The sequence below is a fragment of the Hypanus sabinus genome, chromosome 3 (assembly GCF_030144855.1).
Source record: "Hypanus sabinus isolate sHypSab1 chromosome 3, sHypSab1.hap1, whole genome shotgun sequence".
In the NCBI taxonomy this organism is placed as follows: domain Eukaryota; kingdom Metazoa; phylum Chordata; class Chondrichthyes; order Myliobatiformes; family Dasyatidae; genus Hypanus; species Hypanus sabinus.
This window is the reverse complement of record NC_082708.1, coordinates 142,653,685-142,680,911: the sequence shown is the minus strand read 5'-3', so window position 1 is coordinate 142,680,911 and position 27,227 is coordinate 142,653,685. Positions and strand designations below refer to the sequence as shown.

The 27,227-nt window shown below is 37.0% G+C and overlaps 1 protein-coding gene across 4 annotated transcripts in view; it reads left to right on the top strand.

Annotated features, from left to right (window-relative positions):
* LOC132391711 (evC complex member EVC-like) overlaps window positions 1–27,227 on the top strand; it is a 72,346-nt gene that overhangs the window by 14,751 nt on the left and 30,368 nt on the right. For all 4 annotated transcript variants that reach the window (XM_059965265.1, XM_059965264.1, XM_059965266.1 and 1 more), the window contains exons 4-9: window positions 808–1,043; window positions 1,901–1,985; window positions 9,788–9,886; window positions 13,068–13,202; window positions 20,815–20,961; window positions 22,917–23,133. In XM_059965265.1, coding sequence (XP_059821248.1) covers window positions 808–1,043; window positions 1,901–1,985; window positions 9,788–9,886; window positions 13,068–13,202; window positions 20,815–20,961; window positions 22,917–23,133 — 919 coding nt within the window. The remainder of the gene's footprint in view (window positions 1–807; window positions 1,044–1,900; window positions 1,986–9,787; window positions 9,887–13,067; window positions 13,203–20,814; window positions 20,962–22,916; window positions 23,134–27,227) is intronic.

The following is a 27,227-nucleotide window of genomic DNA, read 5'->3' as shown; positions in this document are numbered from 1 at the left end:
CTTAAAAATGCTGAGGACTTGATCTGTGATGTCCCAGGCCTTGGCACCCTGGAGGCAACATACCATCTGGAAAAATTGTTCTCGCCCACAGAACCTCCTGTCCATTCCTCTAACTAATGATCCCCTGTCACCACAGCATACCGTTCACTGTCCCCCACTTCCCTTCTGAGTCACAGAGCCGGACTCAGTGCAGAGACCTAACCACTGTGACTTTCCTCGAGGTCAACCCCAATCCCCACTCCCACAGTATCCAAAATGAAATACCTATTGTTGAGGGGGATGGCCACAGGCGTACTCTGCACTGGCTCCTGAACCACTTTCCCCTTCATGACTCTCACCCAGTTTCCTGTGTTCTGCATCATATTAGATGTCAATTGGAAATAATTAGAACAAACCACCTAACTTTTCAAGTTAAGTGACTAAAATTCAAAATGGTATTCACCACATAGTAAACCAGAATATAGGTGAAGGAATAGGCTAGTCAACCGATCAAGCCTACAATATCATTCAATACCATCATTAACTGATCCTCTATCTTGGTACCATATTGTAATTTTTTCCCATATTCCTTGATGCTTTTTGAGTCTAGAAATCGATCTATATTCTGCAGCCTATATTCAAGTGATACACCTGTTGTAAACAGTAACAATTACAGTTACCCTCCATGTGGGAGAAATTTCCACAGGTTCACAAACCTCTGAGTAAGATTTCTCCTGCTCTCAATCCACATGGGAAAATTTATTATTACCATGTTGCATAAATGTTATACTACTTAATTATTAATATCTTGCATGCATTTTATTGCAGCCCTTAGCAGATGGATCTTCTAACCCTTCTCTATTAGAGAACTTCAAACAACAAGACTACAGCAAAAGGGCAAAACAAGATTTTGTTCTTTCGGGGCCTGAGGCACCTGGTGAAATGGAAGAAGGAAATAGCAATTATTTTGTGGAGAATTATTCACCACCGGATACTAAAACATACAACGAGGATACAACAATTTTAATGCTAACATTCTTTCCAGAAATACTGTGCTATTCAAGGTAAATTGTTTTCAATGCCTGTTTACTAGATATAAATGTGTGGCTATAAAAATGAATTGCATTAGGTTGTGTGAATTTAGTCTTCATGCAAAATAAAGTCAAACAATATAAATTTAATTTGGTCTTTGCATTTGCTAAAATATTTCTAATTTTCTACTCTTAGACGAAGATTAGACCATGTGAATTAGTTTAAATCATGTGCACAGGTTTAATGAAGCCTTCATTTTAAAATAATTGAGACTACCTACCAGGATCTGACTGGATCTACTGGCAGATAAGGCGATAACTGGCCTTTTCTGAAAAGACCTGTGTGCCTCAGCCTTCCACTTGGGGTCTTTGTGTGATAGGCTGTTAGGGTGGTGCCAGCATCTGTGGATTTTCCAGCTTTTGGGTTGGGATATCTGTCCAATGAACTTGCAGCTGGCCCATTGAAATTGGAGTGGAGGTTTGGGGGGAAAGGTAGCTCTAGCTTTTTATTTGATTTAAATGAGTTAAAGTACTTAAGTGTGTTATTTTAATATTTTAAGTTTTTTAATCATTTCTATTATAACTTACTCTACAAGTCTTCTGTGATACTTGAATATTTGTGACTGTTAAAAATGTGAATAACAGTGGCAGCTTTGAAAGCAGAATCCTGCTTCTGCTGCTGGTCCAACAGCACAGCCTGCCACGTAGACTGAGCTGCCATAAACTTGGCAGCTGAGTTCCGAGTGGAAGGCTGGCCCTCGAACCATGACAATGGTTTTGGGCCAGGCAAGTAATTACCTCATATATAACTAATAGCTTTTCAAAATTTATTTCCTATTATTCAATGTTGCTTGTTTGTACTACTTACATCTTTTCTCCATATTTAACAGTCCTGAGGCAGATCTCGGCCTGTACAGACTTAGTCTGCAAGATTTGAGACAATTAGATACAGACATGCATCAAGAAAAATGTACGGTAGGTCTACATTTATTAAGGAATTAAAGTGGATTTTAAATGCCTAAAACAAAAAAATGTATAGGTATCACTGTGTTGGCTGAAGTGAAATATGGTAAATTTCTGAACATATCATGGTCTCATTTTAGATGCCAAGACAAGAATTTTATGAGAACAGTGTTCTTGGAGTATCCTCTTGTAGAATTTCTATTTGGCCTATTGCAGGGTCTCACTGCAATTTGTGCATTAGCCTGTTATGTAAAGTTCTAAGACTGCACTGTTCTCCATGTAAGGCAGTACAGATCGTACCACACTTTACACACTGATATACCTGGTCCACCCAACCTACGAATGCCAAGCTTGTATACAGACCATACATATGGAAAATGGAAGACTGAACAAGTGTTTTGGTGCTGAAGGCATCTTGTGCCAAGTAGGAACCCAGTCTGCAGTCAGAAACCTACCTTGTGAATTGTTCAGGTGGCAAACAATTCACATTAAGAGAACCCTGCCATAACCTGGGGAGTGAGCCAAATCGGAAAAAAATGTTTATTAAAATTTCGAAATCATTTTTTTATTGGTACATGTATCTCACCATATACTACCCTGAGATTAATTTTCCTGCAGCTAGTCGGAGTAAATACTAAGAAAGACAATGGAGTCAATGGAAAAACTGCACACAAGATAGACAAATACTGTGCAAAAGATGACAAACTGTGCAAATACAAAAAGAAAAAATAAACAAAATAAAGATAAATAAATAAGCAATAAATATTGAGAACATGAAATGAAGAGTCCTTGAAAGTGAATTCATAGATTGTGATAACAAGGACTCGACTTCCAGGTCATCAAGGGAATGGCGGTGTAGGAAAAGGTCTCTCGACAAAAAAGAAGGTAAACTGCCCCAAAGCCAAAATTAGACAAATATTTAAAATTGAATAACTATATTAATAAAAGGGGCAAGGATGTTGTCTAAGAACAAGAGTAAAAAGCCCGCTCAGAAGATTGATAAAAACCAACAGATGTAGCAAGACAACGGGCCTAGCTCCCCCACAGCTAACCAAAATGAAGATAATGAGGAAGAATCAGTGAATTTGACTTTGATCCTCAGAGAGATTCGCAAGTTCCGACAAGATAACAGCAAACAGTTGGAAGATACTAAAGGAGAAATAGTAAACACTAATTTGAGGTTAGACAAAGCCGAAGTGAGGAGGGGCTGCAAAAAGCCGAGGAAGTGATAAAAATAATGCTGAAGCTGCAAGAGCAGCTCCAGTGGAAGCTAACAGACCAAGAAAGCCGCTCAAGAAGTGAAAATGTGAGGACCTACGGAGTTCCTGAAGGAGTTGAAGGTAAACCCGGATTGATGATTCCCTTCGTGGGGAAGCTGCTTAGAGAGAATCTTGATACACCGGACGCAAAAGACCAACAGAAAGAAAGGGCTTACCGTGCGTTAGCTCCGCTGTCCCCGGCAGGCGCCCATCCCAGATCAATTGTAGTCAGATTCCTCAGCTACAGAATGAAGGAAGTGGTGCTTAAACGTGCATGGCAAAAGAAAGGTTTCATGTTGAGCAACTGTAAAATCAGTTTAGACCATGATTACGCACCGGAGATCCTTGGCAGACAGAAGGAATATGCTGAAACACGGAGAGTCCTGAAGGAAAACAATATCAGATTCCAGACCCTGCATCCAGCTCGGTTAAGAGTCTTTTACAAAGAAGGGATAAAAACCTACGCTACGGTAGTAGAGGCAACGACGGACATGGCGGACCGAGGACTACCTATAAAAGTTATCACCCAGCTGGAGTCATTACTGGAGAGGATTCGGCAAAGGTTATGGCAGCCAATGCAGGGAGGACGCCACATGAGAACCAGAGTGTCAAATTACAAGGAAAAGCTGCAAATATTCAGACGTGAATGTACAGAGAATATAGATTAATTTAGAGAAATGACTGAAAAGAGTAAATCAGACTTGAAGGTAAAATGAAAGTTGGTAACTGAAAATAAACCAGATGGAATAACTTGAATATACCAATATGGTCAAGACATAAAAAGGAGAGAATTCTCTATGATTATTCACACTGTGGAGGGCCCTCTAGCACAGGGTGAAGATAGAAGTATTCCCTCTGACCTGAGGCGGGTTGGTGCTCGGGCCTCATTGTTGGAAGTCGGGAAAATTTTCAAATGTTATTTGTTCAAAAATGTCTCGGGTGTGGTTGTATGTTTTGGTTTATTGTTGAGAAGGGATTGCTTACTGTTTGGTTAGAAAAGGAGAGTTTTTTTTATTAGAGAAAAATGAAAACTGCACTGTTAAAAATAATTTCCTATAATGTTAATGGGGTTTGAATCCAATTAAGGGAAATAAGATTATGTCTAAATTGAAAAAAGAGAGGGCACAAATAGTTTTCCTTTAGGAAATACACATGAGCCAATCCGAACATGTAAAATGAAAAAGAATGGGTTTTAAACATGTATTTTATTCATCATATAAATTGAGCCACAAGAGAGGGTAGCAACTTTAATATCAAGTGCGCTTAATTATGAACATATTTCAGAGACTAAAGACAAGGATGGACGATTTGTAAAAATTACTGGAAGAATAGAAGATACAGAAATAGCATTGCTGAATGTTTATGCTCCACCAGGTTGTGAATGGTCATTCTATAGGCACATTTTTGACCTAATGGTCAATTCTCAAAGGGTAGTAATCTGTGGAGGGGATTTTAATATTAGGTTAAATCCTGCATTAGATTCTTCAAGAATGGTCACTCAAAATAAACCTTTGACTAGGAAAGTGAATTCATTGATGGAGGAGTTGGGAATTATAGATGTGTAGAGGGAATTACACCCCCACTAGTAAAGATTATACACATTACTCTTTCCCTCATTCAGCTTATTCAAGGATAGACTTTTTTTTGTATTTAACATGGATAGACTCAGGATAAAAGACTGTAATATTGCAATAATTGATTTGTCGGATCATTTGTCTCTATGTCTCTAATCCTGGAAAGGACAATGAGGAAAACACTATGGAGGTTAAATTCACATATACTCAATAATCTGGAAGTAATGGAGAGATTAAGGGGAGAAATTAAAGAATACCTAGACCTTAATGACACAGAGGAAACATCACCAGTGATCTTATAGGATGCATTAAAAGCTGTACTGAGAGGAAAAATTATTTCCATAACCACTCACATGAAAAAATTCAATGCACAAAAAGTAGCAGACTTTCAAGGAAAATTAAAACAACTTCAAGTTGTAGATAGCAATAAAATTAATTCTAATTTATAACAGGAAATTAAGAAATTTCAAAGTGAAATTGATGATATTTATACATTGGAAACTCAAAGAAATTTTCTTTACTTGAGACAAAAGAATTATGAAGTAGGAGGTAAATCAGCTAGATTATTAGCATATAAGTTACGTAAACAACAAGCAGATAATACAATTTACAAAATAAAGAATCCAAAGACAAAGCTGGTGGAGAGCACAATAAGGAAAATTCAAAAGAGTTTTGAAACATATTATCGAGAACTGTACTCTCAACTCCGGGCCTCAAATGAGCCCTATATAGACACTTTACTGAATTCTTTAGATCTACCCAAGCTCACAGATTTACAAAACAAATGCCTATTAGAACCAGTAACTGTAAAAGAACTGAACGTGGTCATCTCTAGATTAAAGACCGGAAAGTCTCCAGGCTCTGATGGGTTTACCTCAGAGTGGTACAAATCGCTGAAGTCACAGTTAGTCCCATTGCTACTTAACACCTTTAATTGGATATTGCAGAGAGGAGAAATTCCACCTTCCTGGAGAGAAGCGATTGTTTCAGTTATTCCTAAAGAGGGTAAAGATAAACTAGAATGTGGCAATATCCGGCCAGTCAGTGTTCTTAATGTGGATTACAAATTATTTACATCTATATTAGCGTGCAGACTGGAAAAGGTTTTACCTGGTCTCATCCACTTAGACCAGACTGGATTTATTCAACAAAGACAAACTCAGGACAACATAAGGAGAACTTTACACATACTAGAACAAGTTACTAAGAGTGGGACAGAGACAATGATAGTGGGGCTAGACGCTGAGAAAGCTTTTGATTTAGTTAGTTGGACATTCCTATATAGAGTGTTAGGAAAATTTGGCTTTCAAGAAAATTTTATTAAAGTAATCCAGACCTTATATGACAGTCCCACAGCTTGAATTAAGATAAATGGGGACCTCTCTGACTCCTTTATTTTAGAGAGAGGAACTAGACAGGGATGCCCAATTTCCCTCCACTTTTTGCGTTATACATTGAACCGCTTGCCCAATAAGACAGAGCAAAATTGTAAAAGGTGTTAAGGTGGCAGGGATTGAACAGAAAGTGGCGTTATTCGCAGATGACGTTTTAGTCTATCTGAGTGAACCAGAAAAATCATTTATAGGATTGTTTACACTGTTGGATGAGTTTGGGAAAGTATCAGGTTATAAAATAAATGTAAAGAAAACACAGGTTATGTCCCTAAATTATACAGTATCCAAAAAACTGCAGGATACATATGATCTTGAGTGGGAAGCTAAATCATTAAAATATTCAGGAATAACCCTGCCAAAGGATCTTTCAACGTTATCACAGGTAAGTTATGGGCCATTAATTTCAAAGATAAAAGCAGATATACATAGATGGAACTTTATACCCTTTTTAAGTTTAAATTCAAGAATAAATACTATAAAAATGAATATTCTCCCTCAGTTACTCTATCTTTTCCGGACTTTACCCGTAGAGGTGGACGATAATCAATTCAGGGAATGGGACAAATGGATTTTCCACTTTATCTGGCAAGGAAAGAAACCTAGAATTCAATTTAACACCTTACAGTTAGGGAAGGAAGGAGGAGGAATGGCACTTCCTTGCTTGAGAAATTATTTTTATGCTTCACAAATAACCCCTCTGTTATACTGGTGTAATAAGGAATATAAGGCTAGATGGAAGGAAATAGAATTTGGATTGATTGACAGTTTTCCTCTGTGGGCCTCAATAGCAGACAAAGGTTTGATAGCCCAATTGGAAAAGTCTAAAAACAGCTGGATAAATCTTACATTAAAAGTATGGCAGAAGGTGGCTAATTCATGTGGAATTAATAGCATATTAAAACATTTTAGATGGTGTGCATATGATACCGAATTTCTTCCCAACAGAGTAGATAAAAGGTTTGAACTATGGGTAAAGAAAGGTATTACAACCTATCTTTCATTTACACAGAAAAGAGTATTACGAAGTTTCCAATTCTTACAGGACAAACATGGCCTAGAACATAATGACTTTTTTAGGTACCTTCAAAAACGACATAATGTTAACCAGAGTGGTAGATGTACAGATTTACCAACAATAGAATTAGAATTCTGAATTTGGCTTACAGTTCAATGCCAAGTAAATCAAGTTCTCGATTATACAGTGTACTCTTACATGCTAAAATTGAAAACACATTGTATATTAAAGAGAAGTGGCAGAAAGAAGTGAGGTTGGTACTTTCAGAGGAGGTTTGGGGGAAAATATGCAGCTTTCAGTGGTCTTCAACTAACTCTTTGATTTGGAGAGAACATTGTTGGAAAAATATTATAAGATACTTTAAGACCCCATATCAGGAAAAATATAAAGACACAAACGTGACGTGTTGGAGAAGGTGTGACTCCAAGGAGGCAAATCATTTCCATATTTTCTGGGATTGCCCTAAATTACGTTTATATTGGAAAGGTATTCATAGAACTTTAGGTCAGATATTTAAGACCCAGATACCTCTGAACTTTGAGATGCTCTTTTTGGGGACATGTACTGTTTTTGGATCAGAAGAAAGACATAAAGTTGCTACAGGTCCTCTTAGCGGCAAGTAAAGAACTCAATCACCAGAAAGTGGTTAAATCCAATATCACCTACATTAGAAGACTGGCATGAAATTATTTTGGAAATATTTAAAATGGAAAAGATGACCTACTCTTTGAGAATTCAAAAAGAAAAATTTAGTCAAATTTGGAATAAATGGATTGAATTTATAACCCCAAAGCGAGCAGACTTTGGAGGACTCTCCTGATGATTTACACTGCTTTTCTCATCAACACAGTAATATTGCTAATGTAAGCACCCTTGGTTCGATTGTTTACTGTTTTTATTTGAAAATAGGGAATTAACACTAGTAAAGGAAAAGATTTGGGGAAGGGGAAACATATGGAAAAATTAAGTAAATAAGTACATAGGGATTGGATAATTGTGTTTGGGGGTAGGAGCAAACATGAACAAGTTAGGATCTAAAATCCTACAATGGTAGTTATATAGGGTTATATATAATATTTTGGACCAGAAGTAATGGTTCTCAAGAGACACATGGAAATTATTATTAATCCACTATTATTACTATTTTTCTTAACAATTATTGTCATTGCTTAGTCTAATAGGGTGGAATTACAACTGCACATAATTACCTATTTAAGTGCCTTATTACTTTTTATATTATCTCAATGTGTACTTATGAATGTATAAAAATTATAGATTAAAATTAAATTTTAAAAATTTTAAAAAACATTGTGATAACAGTTTATTGTTGGGTTAATTAAGGTTGAATGAAGTTATCTCTGGTCCAAGAGCCTGATGGTTGAGGGGCAATAACTGTTACTGAAACTGGTGCTGTGAGTCCTGAGGCTCCTGTATCATCTGCCTGATGGCAGCATCTAGAAGGGAGCATGGCCTCAATGATGGACACTGCTGTCCTGTCACAGTGCTCCTTGTGGATGTGTTCAGTGGTGGGAAGGGCTTTGTCCGTGATGGTCTAGACTGTACCATTACTTTTTGTAGGCTTGTCCACTCAAAGGCATTGGTGTTTCCATACCAGACTGATGCAAACAGTCAGTATATATAAGTTTGTCAATGTTTTAAATGACATGCCAAATCTTTGCAAACATTTTAGAACGTAGAGGTGCTACTGTCCCTTCTTTGCAAGGGCACTAATGTGCTGGACCCAGGACAGGCCCTCGGAAATGATCAATGCTAAGGAATTTAAAGTTGCTGACCCTCACTACCTCGGATATCCTGATGAGGACTGGCTCATGGATCTCCAGTTTCCTCCTCCTGTATTCAAAAATCAGCACTTTTGGTTTTGCTGACAGTGAGTGAGGGGTTATTGTTGTGCCACCATTCGGTCTGATTTTCAATCTCCCCCTTATGCGGATTCATCCCCACTCTTGATCAGTAGTGATGTCAGCAAACTTAAATATAGCATTGGAGCTGTGCCTAAGTCACACAGTCACACAGCCTCATGGTGCGTCTGTGGTGATGGAGATTGTGGAGGAGATAATTGTAAATCCAAACCAACTGAGGTCTGCAAGTGAGGAAATCAAGGATCCAGATGACAAGGAAGTATTGAGGCCAAGGTCTTAGAGCTTATTGATTAGTTTTGAAGGGATGTTAGTATTAAGTACTGAGCTGTAGAAATGAAGAGCATTCTGGTATATGCATCTTCACTTTCCAGACGTTCCAAGCGTGAGTGATGAGCCAATGAAATTGCATTTGCTGTTGACTTGTTGCGATGGTCAGCAAATTGAAGCAGTTACATGTTGCCCCTAAGGCAGAACTCTGTATGTTTCATCACCAACTTGTCAATGCACATCATCACAGTTGATGTAAGTGCAACTGGATGGTAGTCATTGAGGTAGGTTACCATGTTCTTCTTGGGCACTGGCATAATTGAATTCTGCTTGATGCACGTGGGCATCTTAGACTGCTACATTATACTGCATATGTCATTTTTAACTACTCTGGGGTTCTGAAATCATCAATTTCTTTTCTTTAGATATTTCTTCAGTTATTAAGAATGGAACTGAATAATTTGTATTTAAGAGAGAAAATTGATGAGAGTGTCTACAGGGATTTTCTTTCCATGAAAGAGAAGGTAATGTTCATGCAGTCTTTTCTGCTTTCTTTAACAAATACCAAATACCATTGGTATTAATGTAATAGTTTAGTGTTGTATATGTATATAGACAATAACCTGTTAACAGAAGAGCTTTCCTCCCAGCTGCTCTATATTAAATAATGATTACTTTTGGCTGGTCAAATCTGATGGTCATTTAAGGTTGCAGGAAAAATATCATGGCATCATACAGAACAGATGCAGACCTTTTGGCCCACTGTTTCTATTCCAACCATCAGGTGCCCCTCTATCCTGATCCATTTACCATCTTGCTCAATAACCTTCTATACCTTGATCATTCAAGTACTCATCTAGATACTTTTGAAGTGTGAGAGTACCTGGCACTAATCTTCATTCAGGCAGTGTGTCCCAGGTTCTAATTTTAAAAAATCTTCGGATTTCCTCTAAACTATAACTTACATTCTCAATCTGTTCCCTCTAGCATTAGATGCTCTTCCATGAGGAAAATATTCCCATGATCTACCCTATCTCCAGCCTGTACAGTCTCTCCTCAATCAAAATGCTACATTTCAGAAAACATCCTGGTGCATCTTGTCTACACCTTCTCCAGGGCAGTGTTTTTCTTCCTGTACTTTGGCAGCCAGCACTGTACTCTGCTATACTCAGGACTTCTGTGTCAGACTGGCAAATTTTTCCAGACCATTGGATGATCCAACACACTTGTAATTAATTTTTTTTTAATGTTCCATTGTAATAGCACCCTCCGGTGAGTTCAGTAAGACTTGGGAATACTGTGTGTGAACCAGGTTTATGGTGAGTCCAGGTAGCGGATGTACCAGGTTTACAGTTAGTTTCGAGAGTAGGAACTGTGACTCTGCTAAGGCTCGAGGGAGAATGTTACCCAGTGAACCAAATGCTAAACCACACACACAAAATGCTGGTGGAACACAGCAGGCCAGGCAGCATCTATAAGGACAAGCACTGGCGATGTTTCGGGCTGAGACCCCTCGTCAGGACACTGTCGACGTTTCGGGCCGAGACCCTTCATCAGGACCCAAACTGGCTATTACGGCCATACATATTATGGCTATTACTTCTCCTTATAGATGCTGCTTGGCCTGCTGTGTTCCACCAGCATTTTGTGTGTTGTTGTTTGAATTTCCAGCATCTGCAGATTTCCTCATGTTTGCTCAAATGCTAAACCATCAGGGTTTCCAGACATTCAGCAAATGATCAGAGTTTTATTGCCTGATTCCCCGACCTTCCCCTCTCTGAGGCAGAACATTCTGACCTCAGTAAGGGCCTCACCTTTGTCCACCCGCATGACACCAAGCTCTTCTTTCGCTGCCTCCGTCTCCATGTTTACTTGTTTGGCAAAGACTCTCCAGCCCACACCAATGACCCTTTCTCTCGTATTCAACCCTCCTCCTCTTCCTGGACACCCTGCTCTGGATCATTTTATCTAATTGCTAACTGCTAATGAGACATCATCTTACTTGACTTTAACACTCCTCTCTCCAATTTTAACCTCACTCCCTCTGAACAGGCTGCTCTCCACTCTTCTGCACTTTATGCAGTCCAGTGTAGGTCTGTAGTCTAGTGTAGCTTTCTCTGTGTTGTTATTGTTGTTTTTTATTATTATGTGGTTCAGTCCAGTTTTTTGTACTGTGTCATGTAACACCATGGTCCTGAAAAACGTTGTCTCATTTTTACTATGCACTGTACCAGCAGTTATGGTCAAAATGACAATAAAAGTTGACTTGACTTCTCTACACTAATCCCAATCCTAACCTCACCATCAAATCTGCAGATGATGGGGGAGGGGCGGTGTGCTGTAGCAGTCTGGTGGACTGACTTCTACCTTGCTGAGGCCAGACAGCAACACTCAGACACCTCCTCTTGCTTATGCCTTGAACAGGACTCCCACGAAGGAGCACCAAGCCGTTGTCTCTTGCATCATCACCGACCTTATCGACTCTGGTGATCTCACATCCACTTTAGAAGCTCTTGGACTTGTACCCTAAGGATCTTCTATTCTCCAAAACTCCTAGAACCCATTTATACATTGTGAATGTCCAACTTGAATCTCGGAGTTAGGTCACTATTTCCAAAACTCCCACCACTTGCTCCCTACATTTCCTAAAACTAAGTTCATCACTGCACATTACTTACTCAGATTATCTGTGATTTGGCTTACAAAATCTCTCCTGGATGCCCATTAAAAGTCCCACCTTTCACATTAAAACAATTCAAATTAATATTGGGGATGTTGAAATCCCCCATTGCTTTAACATCTCTGCGATTTGTGTACACGTCTACTTCTCTACTTTCTGCTAAACACCCTGAGGAATATTGCATACCTCCGGCAAAGTGGACCACAGTAGCATAGCAATTAGCATAACACGATTGCAGCGCCAGTGACCCAGGTTCAATTCTGCAGCTGTCTGTAAGGAGTTTGTATGTTTTTCTCACAGTTGTGTGGATTTCCTCTGGGCACTCTAGTTTCCTTCTGCATTCCAAGGCATATAGGTTAGTAGGTTAATTAGTCGCATGAGTGTAATGAGTTGGCATGGGCTCATTAGGCTGAAGAACGTGTTGGCATGCTGTATGCCTTTATAAAAGTGATCACTGTTTGTTCCTGAGCTTTATCCTTGTGTTTCTTGCCTTTGAGAATTGGTAGCAGAGAAAAAATGATTAAATATTTAAGTATTCACACTTAATTTTGAGAAAAAAATTTAGACTAATATTTTGAATGCTACTTACAGTGGTTTCATTTGAAGTTTGATTCTAGTAAATTAAAGTTTAATTCTAACTCATAGAGTCTGGCAATATCTTTTTGAACAGTAGGAAATGAGTTGCTTCTGCAGTTCCCAACTGAGAATTCCATAATATCTTCTAGGCAGCCAGAGACAAAATCTGTATAGAAAAGTGGGCCAACCTTCTGTGTGCTTTATAATGACCAGCTTTAGGGTGGTTATTGCATAGTCTAGCAAGAAACTTCTAGGTGAAAGTGCAGTGGATGGAAATGTGTAAAATGGAGGTGAACATCATTTTCCACATAATTGATTCATCAATATTATAAGAAATATATTCTAACTTTAAAAAAAAGTCTAGGAACTTTTTTGATGGACAGGTTTTCAATTCTTTATAGATGCATCTAGAAACTGTAATAACTGATTAAAACTGTTCTTATTGAAAGGAATTGAAAGAACTGCTGAAGAAACATCAGTCAGTGTTGCCAGATACAGCTGACAGGGAAGAGTCCAATTGCCTTTATACCTTGGAAGAAATTGAAAGGGATGAACAAGATTATTTGCAATATGCCATACAACAGGTAATACTTGGTCGTGTAGAGGCAGTTTTGTAATGCAGTAATAGTAGGAGTGGTGATTGACCTTATGAGATCAGGCTACTTAATTATTTTGAAGATTCACCTTGCTCATACAACTGCTGATGCACAGTTATCATGGATGAAGAATAGACGTGCAGTTGGACACATCTCCTTCCATTTTAGCAAAGGTTAACATTTCAGTCATTAAAAATTTGTCCGCTTTCCCAAGATGAACTCAGAGAAACGGGAGCATACAGAAAAGGTGTACACAATTCTCTTTCTTCTCAAATCTTTTTATTACATTGTAATCAATTAAATGAGCATATCAATAATAACAATATCAAGAGAACAGGATTACAATAATAGCTGTAACACATACAAACATAAGTTCCTAATATATCCAGAGATGTCCACCCGATCTCTTGATAATTGAAGCAGGAAAAAGTTCAAAAGATTTGTTCAGAAGAAAAAAAAACAAAAATCCCCTAAACTAAACAGAAAACAAAACAAAAAAAGGAAAGGAAAACTGGGCTGCCATAATTTGTTAATTATAATTATTCTGTCCTTGACTCCGTTCCTCCTTCCATAAACAGTTGTATTAGGAAAAAGGATTAAAAAAAGAACAAAAAAATCAACTTTAGTCATATGTATTGGAAATATTAAATAAAAGACTCCCAAGTTTCCTCGAACTTAATTGAGGAATTAACCGTGCCACTCCTAATTTTTTCTAGGTTTAAACAAGCTGTAGTTTGAGAGAATCATTTAAGTGCAGTAGGGAGATCAAAATCTTTCCATTTAAATAAAATGTATCTTCTGGCCATCAGCATAACAAATGCTATCAAATGGCAGGCTGAAGATGATAAATAACTAGAATCAGTCATTGGTAATCCAAAAATTGCAGTAATAGGATGGAGTTGTAAATCAATATAGAAAACTGCTGAAACAATATCAAAGATGTCTTTCCAATATTTTTTCAAAAGGCAAGACCAAAACATATGGGTTAAAAAGCAACCACAGAGTTACATCTGTCACACATAGGATTTATATGGGAATAAAAACGGGCTAGTTTGTCTTTTGACATGTATATTCTATGAACCACTTTAAATTGTATTAAAGTATGTCTAGCACACATTGAAGAAGTATTAACTAATTAAGAATCTTTTCCCATTCTTCTATGGATATACTTAAAGTTCTCGTTCCCATTCATTCTTTGTTTTATCAGATATACCTGAAGAGATTTTCATGATCAAATCGTAGATAGTTGCTATTGCACTCTTTTGTAAGGGATTTAAACTTTAAATTTTTTTCTGTAATTTCAGCTTGATATATCATCGGAAAGGTAGGCAAAATAACATTCAAAAAAATTTCTTATCTGTAGATATCTAAAAAAGTTCAATCTAGGCAAATTGTATTTATTAGATAACTGTTCAAAAGACATAAAACAGTTTATTACTTTCATTTTCCAAAGATGAAAGGCTTGATCAATTCTGGATGGTTGAAAAAAAATTAAATAAAATAGGGCTAGAAAGGGTAAATTTATTCAAATCAAAAAATTTACAAAACTGAAACCATATTCATATTGTATATTTAATTATTGGGTTAGTAATTTGTTCAATTTAGTAAATACAAAGGGGAGCAAAGCCCCTAAAATAGATGCCAATGAAAATCCTTGCACAGACTCATGTTCAAGATTCAACCACCTTGGACTTTGGGTTTTAACTAACTCTTGGGTCCAAAAGGTTAAATTTCAGATATTAATTGCCCAATAATAAAATTTAAAGTTCAGCATCACCAAACCACCATCCTTTTTGGATTTCTGTAAATATTTCTTACTCAACCTTGGATTTTTACCCTGCCATATATATGTAGAAATTTTGGAATCAATAATATGAAAAAAAGATTTAGGAATAAAAATTGGTACTACCTGAAATAAGTAAAGAAACTTAGGTAAAACTGTCATCTTAATAGCATTGATTTGGCCAACTAATGATAAGGACACTGGAGACCATTTAGTTAATAATTGTTTAATATCAATTAAAGGTAAGAAATTAGCCTTAAATAGGTCTTGATGTTTCTTAGTAATTTTAACCCCTAAATACATAAAGTAATCTGTAGCCAATCTAAATGGAAAGCTTCTGTAAATTAAAGTTTGTGTGTTTAATGGGAATAACTCACTTTTATCAAAATTTAATTCATAACCTGAAAAGCTAGTAAGTTGAGCAAGTAATGATATTACTGAAGGGAGGGATTTCTCTGGATTAGAAATATATAATAACAAGTCATCTGCATATAATGATACCTTATGTGTTTCATTGCCCCACTTAATGCCAAATATATTGGTGAATCTTGAAAAGCAATCACTGGGGGTTCTAAAGCAATGTCAAATAGTAAAGGACTTAAAGGGCAGCCCTGCCTCGTACCACTATAAAGCCTGAAAAAGGGACTATCTGACTATTTGTAACTACAGAGACCTAAGGAGTGTGATATATCAATTGAATCCAAGATATAAACTTTGGACTAAAATTAAATTTCTCAACTCTATGAAACAAATATTTCCATTCAATTCTGTCAAATGCCTTCTCAACATCCAATGAAAATAATACATTTTGGAGTTTTAGGTGAAGTATATATAGTATTCAATAATCTCCTAACATTAAAGTACGAGTAACAATTTTTTATAAATCCTGTCTGATCTTCTGAAACAATTTTGGGCAACATGTTTTCCAATCTAATTGCCATTATTATAAAGAGAATTTTAAAATCTGCATCCAACAAAGATATTGGTATATATGAAGCACATGCCATAGGGTCTTTATCTTTTTTAAGAATTAAGGAAATGGATGCTTCATAAAAGGATTGTGGTAGTTTACCTATCAGTAAGGCATCTTTAAAAGTTCTACTTAACCAAGGAGAGAGTAAATCGGAAAAACATTCAAAAAAATTCTACTGTAAATCCATCCATACCAAGGGCTTTACCGGAGTTCATTAAAGAAATTGCTTTCTGTATTTCTTCCTCCGTAATCGGTGTATCTAATAGTAAACATTCATCAGATGATAGTTTGGGGATATTCAACTTCCCTAAGAATTCTGATTGATATAAAGAGGTGTAGAATTCTTGAAAGGATTTATTAATCTCATCATGGCCAACTGTAAAATTGCCATCCTGTTTACAAACTTTAATAATCTGGTGTTTAACCAAAACAGTTTTCAATTGAGTGGCCAATAATTTCCCTGATATCACCATGTACATAAAATTGAGATTTAGTTTTAAGTAACTGGTTTTCAATGGGAGATGTTAATAAAAAAAATATGATGCATCTGAAGTTCAACTCTCTTTTTATAAAGCTCCAAATTGGGAGTAACTGAATATTCTTTAACAATTTCTTTAATCTTATCAACCAATGTACACACTTCATTATTGGCTCGCTTTTTTAATCCAGAAGAGTATGAAATAATTTGTTCACGAATAAATGCTTTAAAAGTTTCCCATAATATCCCACTGGAATTTCCTTCAGTACCGTAGTTGAAAAGAAAAAAAAGTGATCTGTTCTTTAATGGAACTAACAAACTTTTAAGTCTTGAAGTAAGGTTGAGTTGAACCGCCAGTGTCTAGTTCTAAAACTTACATCGGCTAATTTAATTGATAATTTCAGAGGTGCATGATCAGAAATAGAAATTGATTCATAATCACAAACAATGACAGATGGTACTAATCGGGAATCAATAAAAATGTAATCAATTCTAGAATAATTATGATATACATGAGAGAAAAAAGAAAACTCTTTATGATTAGGGTGTAGAAGCTGCCAAATGTCCGATATTCCAGAGTCCACTGAAAAAGAATTAATAAAAAATGCAGATTTATTTGGTAGGATTTGTTTAACTGTAGACCTATCCATCAAAGGATTCAAATAGCAATTAAAATCCCCACCCATTATCAACTTATATTCATTTAAATTAGGGAATAATGCAAATAATTTCTTTAAAAATTCAGGATAATCGACATTTGAAGCATAAATATTAACCATAACAACTTTTTGATTATAAAGCAAACCAGTGATCAACAAAAATCTACCAGTTGGGTCTGAAATTGTCTCATAATGAACGAATGGAATCGAAGAACCAATAAATATAGGAACACCTTTCACCTTTGTGGATGAATTAGAATGAAACTGCATGCCCCTAAAAAAAAAAAAGTTGATTGTCCTCTTTCCTCAGATGAGTCTCCTGTGCTAAAATAATTTGAGCTTTCAGTCTATTAAATACTTCTTTAAAATTTTTCTGTTTAATCAGATGGTTCAAACCATTAGTATTCCATGAAACAAAATTAATAATCTTATCCATTTTCAATAAGTAAATCATATAATGTATAAAGGGTTAATCCTACTGCAGGGAAGTCATGTTCCCAAAAAAAGGAGAACAAGTCAAAAGAGGAACTGGAAGTCACGACAGTCAGACATGTTTGTAGTTTCAATCCAGCCCAGAAAAAACAGAAGGAAGAGAGAAAACACCCCTCCCCCACCCAACAAAACCCCAAAAATAACCAATAGACAGTTAGAAAGCAAACTACCCCAGATTCTACCCCCATCTCTCTAGTGACAAAGTTCCAAAATTTTTTAAAAAGGATTCATACCACTCACATTTTGAGCTTCCACCGTTTTACTAAGTGATTTTTTTTAAATCATGAAAAGCCAGTTTCAAAGAAAAGAAGGAAAAAGTGTTAATAGATTATTTGTTTCACAAATTCAAAAAAGGACAATCAGTCCATTAGAACTCAAAACAAACAGTTATTTTAAATAGTCGCAAGGCAGAAAAAATCAATAAAGAACGGTTTTATCATAGAGATATAACAAATGCTCTTAATTCAAAACCAAATTACCTTTTACTAAAGCTAGGAGAGGAAAAAAAAATTTCAAACAAAAGTCCAGATTTATAAATTTTTTTAAAAACTTAAACCAAGTGTATGTTAAAACATGATAACAACCAAAGTTAATCTTTAATCTGTAGGGGACTGCCATGTTTTAAATTTACACCAGTCACAAATAGACTAAACAAAGTAAAACCAAGTGCGCAACAGACACTCGGCCATTTTAAACTTTTTAAAAAATATTTCAGAAAGCCATTTTAAGAGACAAAAAAATTATCTTAAAAATATGGCAAATACTCATAATTTGAAACAGAAAACACATTTTGCCAGAACATAAGTAAAAAAGAATCATATAAGATCTACCATTAAACTGTAGACTGCCCCAAATTACCATTTTAGTTTAAACTATCAAAGGCAGTTTTTAATCATTGAAACCATTAGACTGTAACAGACTGTCAACTTTATTCACTAGGCAAATAAAATCTGTCATTAAACTATGGAAAACTGTCATTTTCTGTCAAAGACAATTTTAAATCCACATAACCGTTACACCATATCGAAACATCGAACTTGCACTTAGATCCTCGAAAAATTTTTGAGACTTTTCGACTGAAGGAAACCATTTGAGGGAGCCATCAGATAAGATTATTCTGAGGCGAGCCGGATATAATAACGCACACCTGAATTTAGCATGATACAAATCACTGATCACCGATTTAAATGCCGATCTCTGATGCATTACTCTGGGACTATAATCTTCTGCCATTCAAAATTTATGATTTCCATATACCATAATTCTTTTCTGATGGGCAAGTCGAATTAACTGTTCCTTAATATGTACATAATGAAGTCATAAAATGAAATGCCTTGGTTTGGAACCCGATGCCCACCTCGTTCTCTGGACCCTAAGTGTGCAATCCAGAATCGGTGACTTTGGAAACATTTATGAGCCAAACACCTTGCTTGAAAATTGAGAGAAAAATTCAGTGTGATCTTCTCCTTTTTCAGTATCTTCAGGCAGGCCAATTATTCTAATATTTTGTCTGCGACTTCAACCTTACAGATAATTCATCTTAATTTTCTGTTGCTCCAATGTTTAAATAGCCGAATACAGTTTCCTTTCCAGTGTCTCAACTCTGCCTTCCATCTTCTTGTCAGCTTCCTCAAGTTCAAAAGCACGTCCCTGTAACTGCTTGGTCTCCCGTTTAAATGTTTCCATTGCATTATTAATCATCCTTAACGTCAAATCCACGGCGTCGATTTTTTCTTCCAATTTCGAATCTCTGCTCGATTTTCTCATTCAGTAATTTCAAAATTTTCATTTCCAGTTTCAGATTTTTTTGGTCGATTTTTTTTTTCATCCAGTAATTTCAATATTGCATCCAGGGTAAGCTCGCCCTCTCCACTGCTTTCAGCTAGTTTCTTTTGACCTCTGGTACTCATTTTCTCTAAGTAAAGATCAGATTTTAAGCATATAAGAAAGTTATATGCTTTAGTATACGTAAGTGATAGAAGAGTGGTAAAAGATTGAAAAGTTTAGGAGCAAGCTTCAACTCAACTCACTCAATCAGGCGCCACCTAGAGACTCTCAAACAAAAAGGAATCCATGTGTAAATCACAGCAACACGGCAAACTCATTTATCATAATAGGTCAGCAGCTTGTGTGCGGATGTACTTTGTCATTTTTGACAATCCAATTTGTGTAGCTGATGGACATTAAACCCATGGTGGTCATATTAAAGTCAAGACTGCATACTGTAGATTTAAGATGAGAGGAAGCAGATGTAAAGGGGATTTCACTCTGTTGTATATAACAATAAACTAGTATCATCTAATCATCCCCTAATCTGTGTCAATCTGTTGCACTTATCCATACCAGGAGTAATTTACAGTGCTCAATTAACTTGTCATAATATCTTTTGTATGTGGGAAGAAACAGGAGCAGGCTGTGGAAATGCAGGCTGTAGATACAAGGGAATCATGCAAGCTCCACCCAGACAGAAGCTGAGGACAGCTCTGCAGAGCTTTGAAGAAGCATCACAAAACAATAGTGCAGACATCATGAATTAACCCCAAGTTCTTTTACTCTTTCCCCATATGTACAGTATATCGCATTGTATCTCAGTATGAGGCCCTCTGTTAGTCAGGATCATCCATGGATGGTACGTCCCAGCAGTCTACGTGATACACAAGCCAGGGCAGTACGATATGGAGAGCAAGCTGTTGCCCATACAGCAGGCTCCCCCTCTCGACACAGCTGATGAATCCAAAGGAACGGCAGAGACTGATACAGTTTGGTATCCGCAGCGTCGCGGGAGTTGACAGTCAGCATTGAACTCCACGTAGGACTGCTTAGGGACTCCAACTCCAGATTTTTCCTTGGAGTTTACTCCCAAAGCTTTCCCCATGAGTGGGGATAGCCTCCTGGTTATGCAGCACCTTTCTATATGTTGTACTTTGTGGGTTTTGTGTATTTTTCTACATCGTAATGCACACCAGAGGTTAAGTTCTCCAAAACTATTTTTGGATTAATTCAAATTGCAAGTTATCACTTCATCTAATAATACACTTTCTGGTGAAGCCTTTCGCTCTATAAGGTTTTGTCCAGCACCACATAAGAATACAGACACCTGAGAACACTTTAATTTACATTACCTGGGCTGCTAGATGTATATTCAGCACTGGATCTCTTCTGCTTCAAGCAGATAAATTAAGGATTTGTTTTTCTCTTTTTTTTTTATCTCTCAGATGAGTAAATTCTTCCAGCAAACTGAAATACTTCTGAAACACTCTGAGCTCCCTGAAATCACTGTGAGGGAGATAATGCAAAACATAGGGGACAGAATGTCCCAGGTGGAGAGCATGCTGACTGACACTCTGACTTCGCAAGTCATGGTAAGTAGCAATAATATAATATTCCAGTGTGCAGACATTTTAAATCTTTATTTTGTAGCAATGACAAGTTCAATTGCAGGCTATTTGTTCACAAAGGTAGCATTTCCCCAATATTTGACCTACAGTGTGGTGCACACAATAAGACAAGCCAAAAGCTATTACTGTGGTACTGGAAAACAAAAGAGAAACTATTGATTGTGCCACAAAGTAAAATTTCATCAACAAGTAGATTTTATACATCAAAAAGAAAAAGGGTAGGAACATTTTTCTAGGGATTTTTTGTGGGCTAGGGAGAACAAAATTGTTCCTTTTGGTTGTAAAAAACACAGAAATCTTGTTGCCAACAGCTTTACTCTATTATTACTGAGTTCAATGGGAAACATATCAAACTATAAAAGTTCCATACTGGTCCTGACAGAAAATCTGCTAGCCATTAATACTGCATGTAGGCATGGACTGCCTATGTGGCACATGTCTCTGGGCTGGCTTGTTATAATCAAAGCTGACATTTTGTCTGCACTATACATCGAAGGAAAATATTGAAATAAAATTTAAATATGTTCAGGAGCGTAACAACATTTGATGTGAACTGATTTGTATGTTCATGGAACATAGCAGGCCAGGCAGCATCTATAAGGAGAAGCACTGTCGACGTTTCGGGCTAAGACCCTTCGTCAGGACCCTAGTGGTCATTCTTGGCATTTATGTGGAGTGTTCTGATTAGAGCTGAAAATAGTTAAATCATCAGGAAACAATCTACTGATGGTATGAAAAAGCAAAATTAATTAATAATAACTGAATATGATTTGTTTGAGGTTCCACAAGGTTACTGTCCTTGGGCTCTGACAACTGACTTTATACAAGCACACCGATCTTAGTTGGTATGCATATGAAACTGACTATTGGATGATTCTCCTTGTGACAACCATTGACTTTCCTCAGTTGCTTGGTGAAAACTTCCACTTATTTTTACTTTTCTTCTACGTGGAGCCTTTGTTGCATGACGAACAAAGATCACATGGCTGGTTAGGCAGCATTTGCAGGAAACAAAATTAATACTTCAGGTCAAAGGCCCTTTCTCAATTCCGTTGTTGTTTTCAATTTCTGCCACCTACTTTTTGAATTTGATGAGGTCTTACTTCATGTTTAGATGACGATTGTGATAAAGTCCGTAGGTAAGCTGCTTTGGAGAAAAAAATCCAATTGAATACTGGAAAGCCATCTGAATGGCAGCACTGGTGTTCCTCCCATCACTTTGGTGTTTTTGTGATCCAGAGGTTCTTCAGAAGTCAAGAGTGAGGCATAAAACTTATTACTAAGCAATTTTATTAAGTGTTACAAGAACAAAGAACAAACAAAAAAGACTAAGGTAAAAGTTGTCATGATCATCCCATGCTCAGACTAGAGATAACAAAAATTCCAGTGATAACAACTAACCTATAAAAAAGCCAGATCCAAGTGGCCTAACACCTGCTACAGAAAACTAAAAAGCTTCCAGAAAATAAAACACAGGCAGCTGTATTATAATTGCTGGAAAATTTGCTAAACAATTACATGTACATAGGTGATTATATGAAAATACAAACAAATATAAGAAAGTTAAATTACAAGAAAAGTAACAATTCTATACCCTAATCCATCACTTATCCAAGTAATTTGAAGCTATTAAACATGTGCTCTTAGATAGAGATGAAAAGTGCTTGCAACTTATTCAATTTACTAGCCATAAAAGAAGTGATGTTTTGTAACTGTTGTTTTATTATAAACTTTATATTCAGTGAGAACTTCTAGCAATAGTTAGCCCAAACTATTGTGTTTAATAGTTGTGGTCTTAAACATTACAAGAAAATATTACAACCACATTAAATCAGCAATGTTATAAATGCTTATTCTATGGCTGTGTAGCTATGTTATATAATCATATATTGATAAGGATTTTACTTTCCATTAACTAGGTTATTGTGGATAAGTTGATGCGTTGGAAGTTCATGGCAAAAAGCCTTTATTTCCTCAAGCGGCTTGCTCAGCAGGAAAACAGAGACAAATTGAAGATGGTGACATCTGTCCTGGACACTCTCACCAGAGATACTATGTTGACATCTTTGCAAAAAGAAGAGCTAACACCTAGATTACAAAATACAATTTGGGGTTGTGTGAACACATTGAATAATGGTAAGTCTTATGAGATGTAGACTTGATTATTGAAAGGTTATAATATCCAGGCTTTATATTCTGCTTTTTGACTAACTCAAGGCTGTTGGTATACAAGTGCGCCAAACACTTGACTGTGAACACATATAAATTCATTAAGCTTACATCTTTGTTAACTACTTCCATTTGTAATGGTCTTTTTGAAAATAAATGGGTATTTTTAGAGCCTAAAGGTTGGTGAGACCATCTACAGAGGGAGGCTGTATAATATTTTATAGTCATTTATGCTCTTTTCTGCTATTCTACCCATATCATATAATTTGATCCAATCATTAATGGTCAGACTGGAGGAAGGAAGTGTAACCAGCACTGAATTTTTAGTAAACACAAAGTATACTGCAGATGCTGTGGTCAAATCAACACGTACAAACAAGCTGGATGAACTCAGCAGGTTTGTACTAAATTTTTAGACTTGGTGCAGCATGTAACCACTCGCTAGAGTTGGGAAAATACTGTGTCAAAAGTGCAGGCTTTGTTGTCTCTGACAACTTTGAGATGTTCTGGAACATACTGCCTCAGTGAAGGGGAAGGCTGGGGCTCTCACAGCATTTAAATACCCTCCACATAAATCAACAAACCATGAAAGGCAATGGACATTAGTACAGACAGACACTTGATGGTCAACATGCATATGATTGACCAAAAGGCCTCTTTATGTTGGATTACTCTATAACTCTTGTTTTATTCTTATATTTTCTCATTTCTTTATGATGTGGTACGACACCATTTGGCCTATTGAGCCACTGTGTTGGCTATCAGAGAAATCATGTCAGTCCTGTTCCCTGAAGACTATTCTCTCACAGGTCCATTAACTCCCCAAAAATCTTATCACCAAAAGGGCTGACGTACTGAATGTGGTTATGTGGGAAAATATTCTCTTTGCTGAAGGTAAATTACAAGCCTCCTAACATTCAGTGGGAAATAGAGGAGAAGATGTGTAGAGAACCCACAGAGACGTGCACAAGTGACAAGTTGTAGTAAGTTGGGGATTCCAGCTTCTCCATTATCAGCTGGGATTGGTTTAATGTGAAGAGTGCATCCAGGAGGACTTGAGGGGCAACTTGTATGTTGATTGTCCTACTAGAAGGGGGAATACAGGATATAATATTCTGGAATGTACCCAGGTAAAAAGATTGAACTTTAAGTTTGAGAGCCTCTTAGAGATGAGGATGAGGTAATAAAGGTTGTGCTGAGTCGGAAGGAGATTTACTTCAATGTCATAGGACAAGACCTGGCAAAATTAGGCCTGGGGCAGTAACTTGCTGGTAAGTTTCTAACCAGCAAGTGATAATCAATCAAATGTGAAACAATAGGAGTGAAAGGTAATGATAACATGTCTAAGGAATCCTGGGTGTCAAAAGGCATTGAGGGCTGGATTAAAAGAAGTGAAGCATTGAGCAGATGTAGAGACTGAACAAAGGGAGGCCTTCAAGTGTACAGAAAGTGCAGTAGTGAAATCAAGTACGGATTTAGAAAGGGGAAGTGTGGCATGAAATAGCACTGGGCAACAACATTAAGAAACATTTCAAGTCATTTCCTACCTATATTAAGAGAAATGGGGTGATTATTTATGGTAAACAATTGGACTCATTAAGCACTAAACTGTATTTCTGTATTTGGAGCCAGAAGACACAGGTAGAGTCTTAAATGAGCATTTGCCTTTTATATTCACTAAGGATGTTAGAGATGGAGGGCTCAGGAAGAGATGCAATGAAATTACATTAAAAAGCAATTAATATGTCTTAAACACAAAAATTCTGCAGATGATGGAAATCCAGAGCAACACGCACTAAATTCTGGAGGAATTCCGTAGGTCAGGCAGAATCAATGGAAATGAATAAACAATCAATATTTTGGTCCAAGACCATTCATCAGGATTGGAAAGGAAAGGGAAGGGGCCTGTCATATTTTGAAACTCCAAAACATAAAATTAATCTAAGGAAAAATAGGGAATTCCGAGAAATGCGTGTGAACTTCATTTTTACTTTTAGCGAAGTGCACACTTGATACATGGTAGCTTGATTTACATTTAACCTACAAAGGTTATGTAAACAACAAAATGTTTAATTAAATGATATATTTACAATATTACTAATATATTAAATACAGAACACTCCTCCCTGCTTAGCAATAAGCTCTAAATCAATATAGACTACAATTCAACTCAGTACCTGCATGTAACCTATTGCTCTCGCGTGTGTGTGTGTATGTTTAAAAAAAATTATACAACTACACACAGTATACAACTACTATATACACCTCCATATAAATGTATATTTTTTTTAAATGTGAGTATAATCCATTGCATACTAAAAGGATCAATAATTAAGACCAGCTCTCAAAGCATAGGAAAAAATCTAGGGAGTGCAAACACAATGCTTTCATTGGCCAGGATCTCCCTATGGCCAAACTGTGGTCCATTGATACTGCCTACTGAACACGTCCTTGGAAAGAGCTATTGTGAACACTTCAGGCCATCCACAACTACCAGGAAATTTGTGCCCATGAATGGCCTGGCAAAATCCACTTGAATCCTCTGCCAGGGCAATGCAGATCGTTCCAAGGGATGGAGAGGTGCTGCCCTTGGGATCTTCTGGATGTGTTGGCACCTTTAACAGTGCATGGCAAGCTGTTTGATTTGCTATTCTATCCCAGCCTGCCAGACAAAGCTTTGAGCCAACACGTTCATTTTGACCACACCTAGATGACTGGCATGTAGCTCCTCCAACACTTTAGCTCTCAGCTTGGATGGTACAACAACTCTTAATCTCCACATAAGGCATTCTCTGTCAAGGGCAAGTTCATCCCAGTGCTGGTAAAGATGGGGTAACTCGCATTTCTGCTACACATTCCAGCCATTTTGTGTGGCCATGTAGAAATAAGATAATGTGGGGGCTCTTCTGCTTTCCCTTTGGATCAGTTGTGTCATAACATGGAGACTTACAATTTGTGTTAGAGAGAATGTGTCAAGAGGTGGATCCTTTTATAAATTTTTCAGTTTTTTCATTTTCAATAAGTACACTTAATGTCAGAGAAATGTATACAATATAAATCCTGAAGTTCTTTTCCTTCACAAACATCCACGAAAACAGAGGAGTGTCCCAAACAATGAGTGACAATTAAATCATTAGAACCCCAGAGCCACCCCTCCCAGACACAAGCAGCAGCAAGGTAAACAGGAGAACCCATAAACATTTGCATGATTAGATGTCCTCTTGAATTCAGTCTTGTAATTGAGTCCTCCAAGAAACAGAGCCCATTGCTGCATTCGTTCTGCTGCTGTTCGTGGAACACCCTTCTGTGGATTGAAAATGGACACCAGTGGTTGATGATTAGTAATGAGGGTAAACTCACTCCCATACAAGTACTGATATGTTTTACACCCCACAAACCATACTCAAGGTCTCTTTATCAATGTGTAAGTTATTTTTCTCCCCAGTGGTTACTGGATGCAAGGGCTATGAGGCATTCACTTCCATAGCTCATAACATGACATGACTGCATCTTACCATAAGGTAAGGTGTCACAGGCAAGCTTCACTGGACAATGCGGATCATAATGTATGAATACAGTACCTGACATCACCATTTCCTTTAGCTTTTGAAAAGCCACCTCACACTGCTTTGTCCTTTGCCATTCGTTCCCGATCTGTGGCAGTAAGTTCAAGGGGTGGAGCACAGTAGCCAGATTTGGCAGGAGAATGTTATACTAATTGACAGATCCTAAAATGGACTGCAACTGTGAGACTTCCTTTGGCTTTACAGCATCTACCACTGTTTGAATTTTCCCAGCACATTTGTGTAATCCTTGTGTGTCAATAGTGTGACTACAGTAAGCGTGCTTGGTTTAAAGAATTCATACTCGTTGCATCGTGCTCTGAGTCTATGGTTTTCTAAACTTTTTAACACTGTATTAAGATTTTGGAGATGTTCCTTGTTGTCCTTACTGGTAACAATGATGAAATCCAAGTAACACTAAGTGTGTGGTCAGTTTTGCAGCATTTGCTCAGAAAGCAGCACAGATGCTACTCCAAAAATAAGCTTGTTATAGAAATA